Source organism: Xyrauchen texanus, chromosome 34, assembly GCF_025860055.1.
Source record: "Xyrauchen texanus isolate HMW12.3.18 chromosome 34, RBS_HiC_50CHRs, whole genome shotgun sequence".
Lineage (NCBI taxonomy): Eukaryota > Metazoa > Chordata > Actinopteri > Cypriniformes > Catostomidae > Xyrauchen > Xyrauchen texanus.
In genome coordinates this window covers 38,105,485-38,120,296 of record NC_068309.1, presented here as the reverse complement: position 1 = coordinate 38,120,296, position 14,812 = coordinate 38,105,485, and the positions used below count along the sequence as shown (strand labels likewise).

At 39.5% G+C, this 14,812-nt stretch overlaps 1 protein-coding gene across 1 annotated transcript in view; it reads right to left on the bottom strand.

Annotated features, from left to right (window-relative positions):
- LOC127627389 (follistatin-related protein 4-like) overlaps nucleotides 1-14,812 on the bottom strand; it is a 451,612-nt gene that overhangs the window by 161,070 nt on the left and 275,730 nt on the right. Inside the window, exons 5-6 of the mRNA XM_052103721.1 lie at nucleotides 13,956-14,146; nucleotides 12,463-12,583 (exon numbers count right to left, since the gene is read on the bottom strand). Of these exons, the coding sequence (XP_051959681.1) occupies nucleotides 12,463-12,583; nucleotides 13,956-14,146 (312 nt within the window). The remainder of the gene's footprint in view (nucleotides 1-12,462; nucleotides 12,584-13,955; nucleotides 14,147-14,812) is intronic.

The following is a 14,812-nucleotide window of genomic DNA, read 5'->3' as shown; positions in this document are numbered from 1 at the left end:
TGTGTCATAAAAAAGCGAAGCTTTAGCTCATGTTAAAAAATAATTAGGTTATGCTTAAATCAGAGCTGATTGTGAGTTTGCCATCATGATCACACAGGAAGTCGAAATGTTGCTTCTGAATGTTACTGACAAGAGACATCTCCCATCAGACATTTTTGTCTTCTAGTATGTATGTATCAAGTAGTATCACTTTAGTATGTTTACATTCTGCTGTGGCATGACTGACAGCGCATTGCATCAATAGTGTCGGAGACCTAGGTTCTCATTCTGTGTTGAAAACGCAGAGATTGCATTTTCCTTCAAAGATTAGATTTGTACTCCACTGACGGTTAGGTTTAGGTTTAGAGTATCGGACATTTAAAACTAAAAAGACTAAATTTTGGTGACACTCTGGGGACATTTTACATGGAAACTTGAGCTCACAAATTCCTGTATGTTCAAAAACATTTCCTGCTTCAGCCAGTGGAGGCAGTGTTTGAATTTCAGTAAGCACACACCAAGATTAGCTCAAAAACATCCGACTTACTGTCGCTGAATTCACAGTAAAATCACTTTGGAGTTTGCAGTGGATTGTGGAGGACTACTCCCCTCCTGAAACACAGCAGGCACTATTTTTTAGGAGGCTTTTTGAGTGGAACATGGAGACTAAAGGTCTTGTTCACCCTCCAGAGTATCTCTACATATCTCAATAATGACACTTCTTTTTCAAATCTATCATTATTTGCTGTTATTACCATTATATTTGCTACATAAACATTAACCTGCATTAAATTACCGAGTTAGTGAATTATAAAGTGCAATAGTGACTGTCCACTTTTGCCCATTAATTTCCTCCATAGGGATTTTTTTTTTAAAATATTCGATAACCCAAGCCATGAACCTAACAAATCAGCTGCAGTATGAGATGAATCACAACATTACAAACTTTAATTTGTAATCTTAAAAAAAAGACTGTATAATGTCTTTCATGTGTGAATGAACTTCAATCTTTGTGAAAGCAAATCAAATAAAAAAATTATTCATGGTACAATATAAAACTACTGACTTAAAGTAAATGATGATAAGTATAAAAACAATAAATGTGTATTGCAAAATAATCACATTATAACAGCAACCTCTGTGACTGATGGATGAGTCGTCGCCCCCCCCTTTTAAAATAATATGCACTGATGAATTATCCACATTAAGAATGTGTGTTGAGAGAGTAAATAGTCAGTTTGGATTTCATTCTCAAACACACTTTCTCTTTCTCTTTCTGTCTTATCTGCCTCTCTGTTTCCTCTCAAACTCCTGACTGTCAAAGCATTCTCTTGATCCATTAATCAGATCTGATGATGGCTGCAGCTTGACAGAGCAACTAAGTGTCTTTATAATTCCACCATTAATGAGAGTGTGAAAACAGACTAAATAGATGCGCTCTCTCTCTCTCTCTCTCTCTCTCTCTCTCTCTCTCTCTCTCTCTCTCTCTCTCTCTCTCTCTCTCTCTCTCTCTCTCTCTCTCTCTCTCTCTCTAAGACATTGCTATGTGGTTGCTAGGAATTTGTGGGTGGTTGTTAGGTGGTTGTGTAATGGAACCAAGTATCTATGATGTTCCGGTGTCTACACTCACTGTCTACACTCACTGAGCACTTTATTAGGAAGCCCTGTACACCTACATAATAATACGATTATCTGATCAGCCAAATTGTTTGGCAGCAGTGTGATGCAATGAAAAAAAAATGCTGATATGGGTCAGGAGCTTCAGTTAATGTTCATATCATCCATTAGAATGGGGAAAAATTTTATCTCAGTGATTTGGACCGTGGCATGATTGTTGGTGCCAGACGGGTTGATTTGAGTATTTCTGTTACTGCTGGTCTCCTGGGATTTTCACACACAACAGTCTCTAGAGTTTACTCAAAACATCAAGAGAGCGACAGCTCTGCAGATGGAAACCCCTGGAGAAAGTTCAATGTAAAGGGATTAATGGAAAAGGAGGAGGCGAGAACCGGCTTGACGATATAAATCAAATTTTAATTATAAACTTAACTGAAAAGACAAACATACACACACACAGGTGGCAGACAGCTATACGTAAATCTCTGTCTCTGTCCCACTGCAGTCTTCAGTTGGCCTTTATCCCTCTCTGAGACTTGATTAGCCTGATTAGGGGCCGGGTGTGCAGAATCACGACCCAGCCCCGCCCTTCACCCTGCCACAGTCAACAGAGAATGGCCAGACTGGTTCGGGCTGACAGAAAAGCTACGGCAACTCAGATATCCCCTCTGTACTATTGCAGTAAGCAGAATAGCATCTCAGAATGCACAAATCATTGAACCTTGAGTGGATGGGCTACACTGGTTACTTGCATTATTGGCAACCTCGTTATAGATGCTCCAATGTACAAAAGAGATGTCATCATTGGTAATCTCATTTGTCCGAGGGGGATGATGGTATCTATGCCTAGAAACGGCCCTACTCACTGGAAATAGTAGGACATCCGTGAATTTTACGCCTACTATTTTATGAATACTGAGGATTCAGACCCTACTTCATTGCCACATTGCTTTTGAAATACTCTGCAGTAGTGAAATATGGAAATGTAGATGCAGCCATGATGTACAGTTTCAGGATGCCATATCATGATACACTGCGTCACGCTCCACAACCTAGTAATCAGAACCATCCTCTAAAATGTGGGATTGCAAACTGCATTCAGCTCAAATTTTGGGATGTGTTTATGCCTTTACCTGGTTTGCGTAATTCCTTTACTGAATCAGGCATTAAAAAAACACAGGCAGCACATGCAAATAAACCACACATCAGCGGGCATAATTCCCCTTATACTTGTCACTGGGTAGAAATAATCCAGCAGGGTTTATAAGTTATATTTTTGGTGTAGCACTGAAATCCAGGAGTGTCACATTAATTTAAGTCTACTCAGATTAATGTTAGGTGAGCTTTTATAAGATTTATGTTGGCTTGTGATCTTTAATGCTTGATTTGCTCTGCTAAAGTACCATGTGTTATTAATCCCTAAATTTTGTCTAATGTACAGTATAAATTTAACACCCCACAATATATGCACATTTTTTATCAGGTAAAAAAAAGTCTAAACTGAGAAAATAAAGAAAACACCTACATACAAAACAATGATATCTTAAGTATACAATTTAGTAGGCTGTGTTCATTGCTGTCTACTGCCAACATAGGCAGCTGCCATCTAAAGCCCAAAGTATACTACAGTGAAATGCAAACGCTGCTATAGGCGTCTGCATACAGGACAAGTGACGCACTTCTCATCATCAGCATAGTGCGCACTGAACCCGTGCAGTCCGATTTTTCTAAATGCTCGTAATATGAACACACAGTATGCCCATACCACTGGAATTATTTGCACTAATTTGTGGGTCCACAAGGTGGCAACACTCACAGTTAAGCTATTGCTGTAATGAATAAAAAAAACTAGAAAATGATTTAATCACTGCACAATGATTATGCACATTGTCATGTTTAGATGTGTTTTTATTTATTTCTTGATTCCATGTCTTTTATTGTTTAATTGTTTTATTGTTTAATTTAGAGTTTCTGTTCATTCATTTGTTTATGTTACCCAAGTCATGTATTTAAGCCCTCACGTTGCCATTGTCCATGTTGGAGTATTGTTAATGTAACACAGTTGTTTTGTTCAAGTTCATGTTTATGTTTTGTTCTTGTTTATTGTTGGGGTTTTTGAATTCACGTTTTGTTTAATAAACTGCACTTGGGTTCGTCTACATTTCATGTCATCGTCTTTGTCCTGGCCAGCAACGTTACAGAATACTCAACCTCAAAATGGACACAGTAGTTCGGCTTCTGAACCTCTGTCAGGGGAATCATCCACTGGAGAACTATGTGATGGACTTCTGCTCTCTGGCCAGCCAAGTGATCTTTAATGAGGTTGCCCACATAGACATTTTTTGCTTTTAATGATTCAGTCTATCTCATCCTTGATGCCTGGCGGTAGCAGTCCCCTCAATCTGGCCCAATATATCGTCCTTGCCCTGCAGATCAGTGGTTCCATGTTTACTGTGGGGGAGATGGACACTGAGCCAGAGTTCCTCGACATGGCCGCTGCCGAGCCTGAGTTTCATTATCATTGCTGCCAAGCCAGAGTTTCACATCATGCTCACCAAACATGCCTCGTCTGTCCCAGAGCCTGCACCCCCAACTTCGGCCTCACAGAGGAGGAGGAGGAGAAGGGATTTCGTCTCTGAGTCTCAGACCTGGCCCTGACCACAGAGGTCATTCCAGAGTCTCTGTCTATGCCAGAGTCCGCTCCAGGCCATGTCACAGCCACGCCAGAGTCCACTCCAGGCCATGTCACAGCCATGCCAGAGTCCGCTCCAGGCCATGTCACAGCCATGCCAGAGTCCGCTCCAGGCCATGTCACAGCCATGCCAGAGTCCGCTCCAGGCCATGTCACAGCCACGCCAGAGTCCACTCCAGGCCATGTCACAGCCATGCCAGAGTCCGCTCCAGGCCATGTCACAGCCACGCCAGAGTCCACTCCAGGCCATGTCACAGCCATGCCAGAGTCCGCTCCAGGCCATGTCACAGCCATGCCAGAGTCCGCTCCAGGACATGTCACAGCCACGCCAGAGTCAGCTCCAAGCCATGTCACCACCACGCCTGAGTCTGCTCCATGCCATGTCACCGCCTCAGCCTGCTCCATGCCATGTCACACCTCAGCCTACTCAATGCCATGTCACAGCCACGTCTCAGCCTGCTCCATGCCATGTCACAGCCAATCCCCAGACTGCTCCAAGCCATGTCACAGCCGAACCTCACACTGCTCCATGTCATGTCACAGCCAAGCCGCAGACTGCTTCATGCCATGTCATAAGCAAGCCTCTGCTCCACTGTCCATGCCTGCCTCTGCTCCACGGCCCAGGCCCGCCTCTGCTCCACAGCCCAGGCCCTCCTCCGCTAAACGGCCCAGGCCCGCCTCAGCTCCACGGTACAGGTCCGCCTCCTCTCATGCCGCCCTACAGGACTTGACTAATCAGAGTCAAGTCATAGTCAAGTTCATAATCAAGTTCATGTTTATGTTTTGTTCTTGTAAATTGTTAGGGTTTTTGGAATTCACGTTTTGTTTAATAAACTGCACTTGGGTTCGTCTACACTTCATGTCATCATCTTCGTCCTTGCCAGCAATGTTACACACATCAAGAGTGTGTGTGTGTGTGAGGAGGTCAGGAGATCTCTTACAAAAATTGAGAGTTCTGTAAAACTTGCTGCAAACTTGCTGAAACTTTTATGCAAAATTCGCCAAACATTATTTTCACATGCAAATGAGCTTCGCAGCAAACTCTTCATTGTCACCAAAGGTTTGCTGCAGGTTCACCACTACCGGTGAAGAGCAGAATACTTCTAGCAAACATCTGAGGCGAACTGCAAGCTCATTTGCATGTGAAAATAATGAGTGGGAAATTTGCGGCAAGTTAGTCAGCACTCTCGTTTTTTGTTTTTTTAAAGGGATACCTGCATTTGTATAACTAGAGTCTGGAGGAATATAAAGACATACAGTATTAAAGAGACATTGGGAGAAATAGCCCAGTCCTCATAACAGACGAAGGGTCCATGCACCAACCATTGGAGTATGCGCGCAGGGTCAAATTAAGTATACTTTGAAAGGTTAGAATAACTGAATGCTCGAACATGGCATAATTAAAATTGCATACACCAGCTAAACAAATACCTTTAAGATGAATGCTAATGAATAGCTCTCTCCTGGTATTAAAGGCATACTTGGCACCAACTGTATAACCTCGTGCGACCATGCCTCCACATTTGTGGATGTAGTATTATGCCTTCGCTGTACACAATGCATTATTTATTTTCATATAAACCAACTGATCTCAGTTCAGGAGACTCTCAACATACAGGGTCATGTGACAAAACAACATAGCGGCGATTGCAGAGGAGTTTGTGCTTGGTTGAAATGCCAAGAACATTACATCTGGTAAGAAACCTAATTAAGTTTTTACATCGAAACCTCTTTGAGTCAAAGGATTCGAAGACTCTTTTGTTTCATCCGATAAGCCATTTATAAAATGTGTGCGATTTATTGTGAAACGGAATGATGTAGCAAAAATAGACCATTATAGTGACCCAGATAGCAAAAAATATCCGCACGGCTTCTTTTTGCCGCCGTCCCTAAGCTGTCGGCTATAGGTGTGTCCCACTGGTCAAAATCGACCAGCCATGTTGGCTATTATTATTTTTTGCTCCAAAGCCATTAGGGTTTATAACAGAGTCTTGACTCTTGATTCCATGATAAGGTAAGGTTTAGGAAATGACATTTAAATTACTTTGAAACTCTGAAGCGATTATACAGTAATATATGTAAAATATATTGAATTATTTTATGCACTTGAAAATTGTTTACATTTCTTTGATTGCTGTGCATTTGAGACATGCACCAATAAACCAAAAAGAATTCCTTTTGTAAAACTTACTTGGCAATAAATATCTTTATGATTCTGATTAGGTTTTAAAATAGATATTTAATTCATGGTATGAACAATTTAGCAGAATAAATTGATGAAGTTAGACTTTTCACAAATGCCTGACTATCAGGTAACAGTGAAAGACATCTGCAACATGGCCAAAATCTCGGGTATACTTTAATTTTTTTTATTAATTTGCAACCATGGTGATATCTGTCATAAACATGAAAATCCCTGTTTTGACGTGAAGGATAAACTCAATGAAAAAGCGAAATTATCCTCTGGTTTCACAGTTGCGCAGAAATTTCGTTTATGTCTACATTTTTTCCAACCTCGATTTTTTTTTTGTCATTTTACCTTTTACAGGTTTTGCAATTATGCGATGTTCATCGCATTGTTGATGCCTGGTCCCCTGCTCCGACAAGCAAGAGGGACAAGGGCTTTAAACTCTACATATCGAGTTATCTGCACAACTACAAGGGTAAGTATTTTAATCTAATGTGGTGTGCCGGCAGATAGCGGCTAAGCTAGTTTGCCACGTGTTCATTTTTTATGTAAGGTTAGTATAGAAGCTTGTTTTTTCTTAGTTTTAAAGCAGACTGTTTGTTAATTTTTGTGATAATTGTAATATCAATTATATTAACTTGCTCTCCTCTCAGTTTCTAATAAAGATCAGGGCACAGGTGAAGTCACTGTCAGGGCATTGTGCTACAGGTCCACGAGGAAAACAGATAAACCTCACAGTTTGAGTGTATGGTGAAGCTAGATTTGATAAGACCGCAGTTACAGGCTTGTTACTTTAATAGCCCGGTGTTCCTGGGGACTCGGCTAAGGATATTCATGTTTAATGTAACTCAAATCAAATGAAAACAGTTATTGTAGGCAGGTAAGTTTCCCTAACTGGTCCCCTCTGTGTAAAATGCGTTCTTATTCAAGTTTTCAACTCAGTCATTCGTTTAAGATGCAATCTTGTGTTATAAGTATTAGGCTATCATGATTATACAGTGAGCAAGCTATATAAATAAGTATTTAATATAATAAAAGTGTAGAGCAACAACCGAGGGTGTAAGGTAAAGGCTGAATATTGTAGATTTATTACAATATGTTGCATGTTTGAATTAAAATACCTGTGGATATGCAACTTCCCACTCATGAAAGTTTTATGTTATTCAAAGGAGCACACTCTACAAAGGCCTGACTGGAGATTTGCCTGATCTATCCAGTCCTTCAGGTGAGTAGGGATACAACAATAGCAAATTTCACTGTACAGTATGATATATCAACCAAAATCTGTATACCAATATTTCATTATTTTCTTTTTCCTCCCTTTTACAAACAAATATTCTGCTTCAAAGAAAAAAATGAAATTGATGTTATCATAAGGGTTCTTCATTATGAACTTGTATGCCATGCATAACATACTGTGGACAGAAATTACAGGGAAAGTTACTGGTATGATAATTGTGGTTATATTATATTACTATTATAATTAGTGTATTGCTAATCAATATATTGTTACTTCCCAGGTGACAGCGGCTCACTTCAAGAGTAGGTGAAGCAAGTTGGGACAATGTTGAAGACATTTGCTCGCACTGGGCAATCAGGTATAACTTGCAAACAACACCTGTGGTTGTTGGTTTAATTCCCACTGGGGCCACCTGTACATGTAGTAGACCTAGACATAAATGTCATAGTTTAGTAGTTGAAGGACCAGGACTGACTACTTTATTCTTTTATTCTGGGAACCCCTGTAGGTGCAGATCAAACCCTAATGCTGCGACGTCTTGGAGTTTGGCGATATTGTGCGTAGCATGGACAACAAAATGCTATGCTGCAACATTTCAGTGCCAATGTGTCTGTTGGAGAGTTATCCCTGCCAGGGGATCTGTTACTCCCCCCTAGACACCCAGGAAGATTTGGCGTTGCTTGACAACAGTTTGAGGCAGGATAAAGAGCTCCAGCAATGATTTGTAAGTGTGTCGATTTCGTTTATAATGCCATAGGGTAATCTAAAAAGTAAAATTAAGATCGTACACTGCATATTCTACAGTCTGAATCCACAGCCTGTCACATTTAAAATTTATGAGAAGCTTCAGAGAAATGTAATTTGTAACATGTTTTTTTTGTATTTTCAGCTTCGGTTTTTGGCAATCAAATGAGGGACCTAAAGACAACCGTGTGGCGAATGCTTCAGAGTATCTTCTCTAATCCCCTTTCCATCAATACAACCTGGACTGGTGTAGGGGATAAAGCATGTTTTAGAGACATGTTCCTGAAGACCATTGTTCAAAGTAAGTTGGATATTTACGCGTTACCTGAAAGGAGCATCAGAACACGAAGGTGGAAAAAGGCGCCGCACAGCTGAGAGGGACCCACAGCCGACCCCTTAAACCTAGGCTGACTACTGACTGTCACGAATGACGGTGAAGGTAGACTCGGGACGAGGATCTAAACGCAGCAGGGTTTATTGAAAACAAATGGCAAACAAAAGAACACCAACAAAAGAAACATCCACGATGGGAAAAGGTAAACAAAACACGAGAGGTAAACAAAGGGTTAACATAACACGGAAGGCATACACGGGGATAGCTATGGTGAAAACGATGATGGAAGCATGGGAAACAGGCATCTACTTACAACAAAGACCGACAGGGGAAAGAAGAAACAGACACGGTTAAATACACAAACACAATGAAGACTAAACGAGACACAGGTGAGAACAATGAAGAGTGCAGGCAGTGAGAGAGGCCAGGAATTGTGGGAATTGCAGTTTCATGCCCGGACAGTGAGACTACGGGCGGACAACAGGGAAAACGTGACATGGAATGGGAGCGGTGACGGGTGAAACGTAAAACACGGAGCGGACAACAAGGAAACGTGAACCAGAGAACGTAGGACAGACAAACAGGAACGATACACTGACACCCCAGCATCACTGACAACTGGAACCCTTTCTTTATCCTGCAGTCAGTAACATCAAGACCCCTAAAAAAGCCTGCTCAAAGTGTCAGACTACACTCACCCAATCCACACTGTTCACTGTGGAAATTGCTTTTTTTTTTTTTTTTTCTCGTGACCCTGCTTTGAGGGCAGCTCCTTGGATGAATATGGGATGGTTTGTCCTTTTATACAGGCGCACGAGGAATCACTGAAGATATGCCAATTTGCACTGCCTCATTCTGGAGGTCGGGGAAAACCAGTGATTCTTAGCCCACTACACCACGCAGTCCCCAACCTCTCCAGATATTCTGATTGGCTGTGTTCTCTACAGCCAGATTTTCTGCTGTTAATTATATTTATTCCCACTTGTTGTCATGTGTAAATTGAATGTCAAAATGTATATTATACCTGTTATCCTGCACATTCCTTGATACCAAAGATCTCAATTATTTCATATACAGTTTGCTGCTTATTTCATTGTTACAGTGCTTAACTATTATTTAGTTAAGCACTAAATATTTTTAAATATAGCTTGACTGTATTTTTAAATATAGCTTGTAAATCCTAGATTATACATCTAATACTTGATATTTGCACATTATCTGGTATCAAATATTCTACTTACCGTGACTTTAGTATTGGCTTATTTCATTCCGTCAGTGCTTAACGATTCTATTATAGTTTGTAAATCCTATTTCCTGATATTTGATATTGCACATTAACTAGTACCAAAGATTCTACTTTCATTCCGTCACAGTGCTTAACTGTTATTCTATTGTTAAATATAGCTTGTAAATGCTTGTGCCACAGGTCAGCATTGCAGTTATAATGGTATATTCTACTCCAGAGCTTTACTCTAAATTATTACCACTTAACCTATTGTTAGAAATGACTTGTAAATATGATGTTATACCTCAATTTATTTGGTATCCTGCACTTTATTTGGTACCAAATATCCTCATTGCTTATGTTTACTGGTAATTCTTTTCATCCCAGAGCTGACCTCTTTATATTATTAACAATTATTGTAATTGTTACAATAGTGTTTTTACATTTTTTTTTGTTTGTTTTTACCAAAATTGAATTGGAAACCTGCATGTTCTTTAGTGTGTGTGTGTGTGTGTGTGTGTGTGTTTGTATTTTTCTGTTATTTATATTTCAGTGATCTGACATCTTGTTTCAATGACAGTTACTGTACTTTGAAATGTAGAATTAAAACGCCAAATGGAAATTTGTCTGGTTTGATCAATCATTATTTTTGATAAACTGCATGCTATAAATATATATATATATATATATACAATATGTGACGGCAGATCGCTCGAAAAAAGCGTTTGCCTCCGACGGTCCGCCTTCGATATAACGGCGGCGGAACGGCGGATAGCCAGCGGGCCGGCCGCGGAACGAAGGCGGTAGGAAGGCGGTGCGCCGTCAAACGTGTTTGCGATATCGCCATTCTGCCGCTTCTACTGCCGCCGGAGCACCGCCAGCGGCCCGCCGACTTATTGCTATCTGGGGAGATTTAAAGGAGGATTATATAATTTTGTTGCAGTGTGATTTGTGTTAATATTCATTGCTGTATTGTCTTGACTCACTTGTGCTGTCACTTTCCTTGTCATATTGATGAGAATAGTACTACTCTGAGGGTTTTCCAAACGTACCTAGTCCAAGTTACATAAAGTCCTCTGCAAAAATACTTCATGTCTACAGCGAAAAGTACCATATAATAAAGCCTGATGACCATTAAACCATACTCAACTACTTCATGCACATAGCTTTCTAATGTAAGCCACTTCTTGTTAAATTCTTCATATGTGTACACTTTACTTTAAGGTTAGGTTATTTATTTTGAAAAGTGTTATTAAGAATTTATAACATGAGAGGTCAACTGGCTTACTATGTGCCAAGTATTGCATTGAAATTGTCTATTTCTATTAATTTTGTTATAATTGCATATCAATAATTTATAAAGCATTTTTAAATGGCTCATATAGTTATTAATGAAACTCTTTATAAATCCTTAGCTAAGGGAACATGAATGTAAAAATATGACCATTGTGATAATAATGAATACAAATTATTATAATGATTAATTATTAGAATAATTAAAAATATTAGCATTACACAGACTGCATGAAAAAGCAGAAAAACTAAAATTTGTCATAATAAACCATGACAATTATTTTTGTCAGCAAAAAACTATAAGCAATGCTTGTGTCTTTCTCTACAGACTTCAAATGTGGTGAGCGAGCAGAGAATCATGAGTTTGTTATCCTCAGAGACTTGTGTTTGTTTGTGTGGAACACCTGAGTCTGTCAATTTCAAGAATGATCCTATCTGCAGTGATATTTCCCCTCATTCCAGACAGAATCCTTCAAATATCCCACCGCAGCAACACGGCTAACTTTGAGAGGGGCCTGACCAATGTGATGTTTTTAACACTCGTCTCTTTGACTTTACAGTCAAAGTTAGTTACACATCTACCTTTATCCTTTTCGTCTGAGAACCAATGCTAGCTACATTGCATCCCGGTTAGGTGCTAAAACCAAAAGGGCAATATAATGACAACAAGCAGTCAGCTAAACCCAGTCATTACCGCGGTTAATGGCTGGTGCCGATGAATGGACCCCTGGTTTTTGCCCCAGTAGCTAAATCTCCAAAATTAAAGTCACAGCACCTCTAATGCTTTGATTTATCTCCTTGTGGAATGGATGTGTAATTTTAGTTTCAGATGTTCATTTGAGGAGCTGGGACCACTTTGGAAATTCTGTAAGAATGAAATAAGGTAGTTTTCTTTATGCAGCCTTGGACGATGGATGATGTGAGGTAATCTTGGCTTCCACATCATCTCTCTTTTTCAGACAGAACCTCTCATCTGACATTATTGGATCGTGATTAGCATTTATTGGCCCAGAAGATCAGGTGCTTGCTTCACCACAAATGGGCTAAGCAACTCAGAGAGAGCCTTGCTGCAGATTTGCCACATGGTGAGAGAGGATAATTTGCTCTGATAGGGTTTCATTAGTGAGGCTATAGCTCAGGAAGAACTCACGGAAGGCTGTGTACAGCTCTTGGAGGGTCAGGTGACCGTCATTGTTGTAATCATCGTAACGCAGGAGGTCTTGCATCGTGCACTCCAGTAAGATATCCTCCAAATGCTTCTTTATGGAGATCTATGAAAGAACATGGAACATGGTAGTTAAATTACAGATATCATACCATGGTGATGTTGAACTCTTGATTCTGATTGGCTGACACATGCTCCAATGGTGTTAATGTTCAACAGAGCACTGAACTAGAGACTCTCAGCCTAGGAAACTCTTATTTGACATTATTTATCTCTGAATGTAAATAAGGTTGCTCCTAAATTGCTTTTATTTTGTTCCCAATCATGTCAACTGTATCTGATAAAAATGTTGTGATGATGCGACAAAGAAATCAAAAGTTATAGCATTACATAAATAATTTATCATAGTGTCCAAAAGCCTCTGCAAACAACCGAAACATAATAATTGTACATAAGAACTAATTACACGTGCAAACACAATGACTAAAGTATGTATAGCATGCAGACATGATTTTAGTAATGAGATTTCACAGAATGAGTGAGTTTTGAATCTGCATCACTGAGATAGTATCGTTTACATAGCGCCATCTCCTGGTGGACATATGTAACATTGTGCTTCATGTGCATTATCTAATGATCTTTGCATCTGATTACCTTGTGTGTGGACTCGTTTGAAAGATAACAGAACACAAAAACATAACAGAGACATAATTGTCCAAGATATATATTTAGGTATTACTTGATAGATTTTTTGTCTGTGATTAAAACAAATAGGCTGGTTGTATTCTACTCTTTGAGCGCTTTTTAACAACATAGGTCACATGGATATTTGATCAGTTTGATGTTTTGACTGATTGCAATAATACGTAAAGTGTGATTTAAAAAAAAAAATGATCAAAACAGAACACTTCTGATTTGTCAGCAAATTTCAAAGCACTCATCAGTTTTGGCCGGCGGGCCCATCCGATCTTAAAGGGCTAAGACTCAATAAGTACCTGTATAAATATGTGTATTATCACATATTATTAGTTTATATATCGTTTGTGTAGCTCAATATTTGTTACACAGCCAAACTTCTGTATAGAAGTAATGATTCCCATTCTATAATTTTTTGCATAATCTCTTTGAAATATGAGAAATAAAACATAAAATAAAACTATTTGACTTTTTTCTAAAAAAAAAAATTAAACTACCTTGGCATTTTGTAGATCCATCTGTGATAGACATACAGTACATGCTGGGTCACCTATGCATTTAAGAGTTGATAATAATCATAATAAACAGTTTCTCTGGAGTTCATTATCCTCACTGTAGGTGATATTTGACTATGCATTAATATGAATTCTACACAGGTGTGTGCGGATCAGCTGTTTTACAGCAGCTCTGAATGTGGCTCATCCAATCAGAATTTACTGTTGGAACTATCTGTTTTATATTATGTAACTGAATTAATATTCTCACATCAGCAGTCTCCTTACCTCTGCCAGTTCTTCACTGTTCAGATGCCCGTCCTGGTTTATATCTAGATACTTGAACATGGTGTCCACCATGACTCTCCTTTGATCCATCGAGTTTTCTAAAGTTTGATCTCTATCCGTCAGGCTCCTGGGCTGCATATCCAGCAGCATGTTCTTCAGCTTGTTATACTCTGCCATGGTGCATGTGTCGCCTGTTAAGACACACCAGAGGAATTTATTTAGGCTTTACTTCGCTAAATCTGACCAAAGGCAGCACGCGGAGAAGTGTGCCAGAAACGCAGGAGCGTTTTCAACAAAGAAGCTGATTTACATTTATGCAAGGATGTGTTTGCTATTTGCATTTTGGACAGTCATTTGGCACGGAGGGTCCCAAATAATTCATGGTAATCCAGTGATTTACACACAAAGACAAAAGGTAAATGTTTTCATTTAGACACTGTAGTAGTATCGCCGCCACTTTCAGCAGAAGGGGATTAGAAGGCATGTTTTCAACTGTCACATTAATTCATAAGCAGTTATGTCTATAAAATACGCAGAGGAAAGTGAGAAGCATGATTAATCAAGTGTGTTGGTGACTGTTTATTATGCAAAAAATTATGCACACACAGCCCACCCACTGAGGCACTCTTTAAAAGCCCTCCAGTGGGAGCATTGTTTCTTGTATCCTGCGTGAAGGCAGTGCTATAGATGACAGAGAACGGAGGGAATATATACTCCTCAACTGATGAGAAAAGGAAATATAAAAAGCTCAATTGTATGAAAAAGTCATTAGGAGTGATCCTCTATAGAGTGAAGGATCAGTGCTGCCCTCTGTGAGGATCATCACTATATCAAATGCAGTGAAAAAGATCATAGGC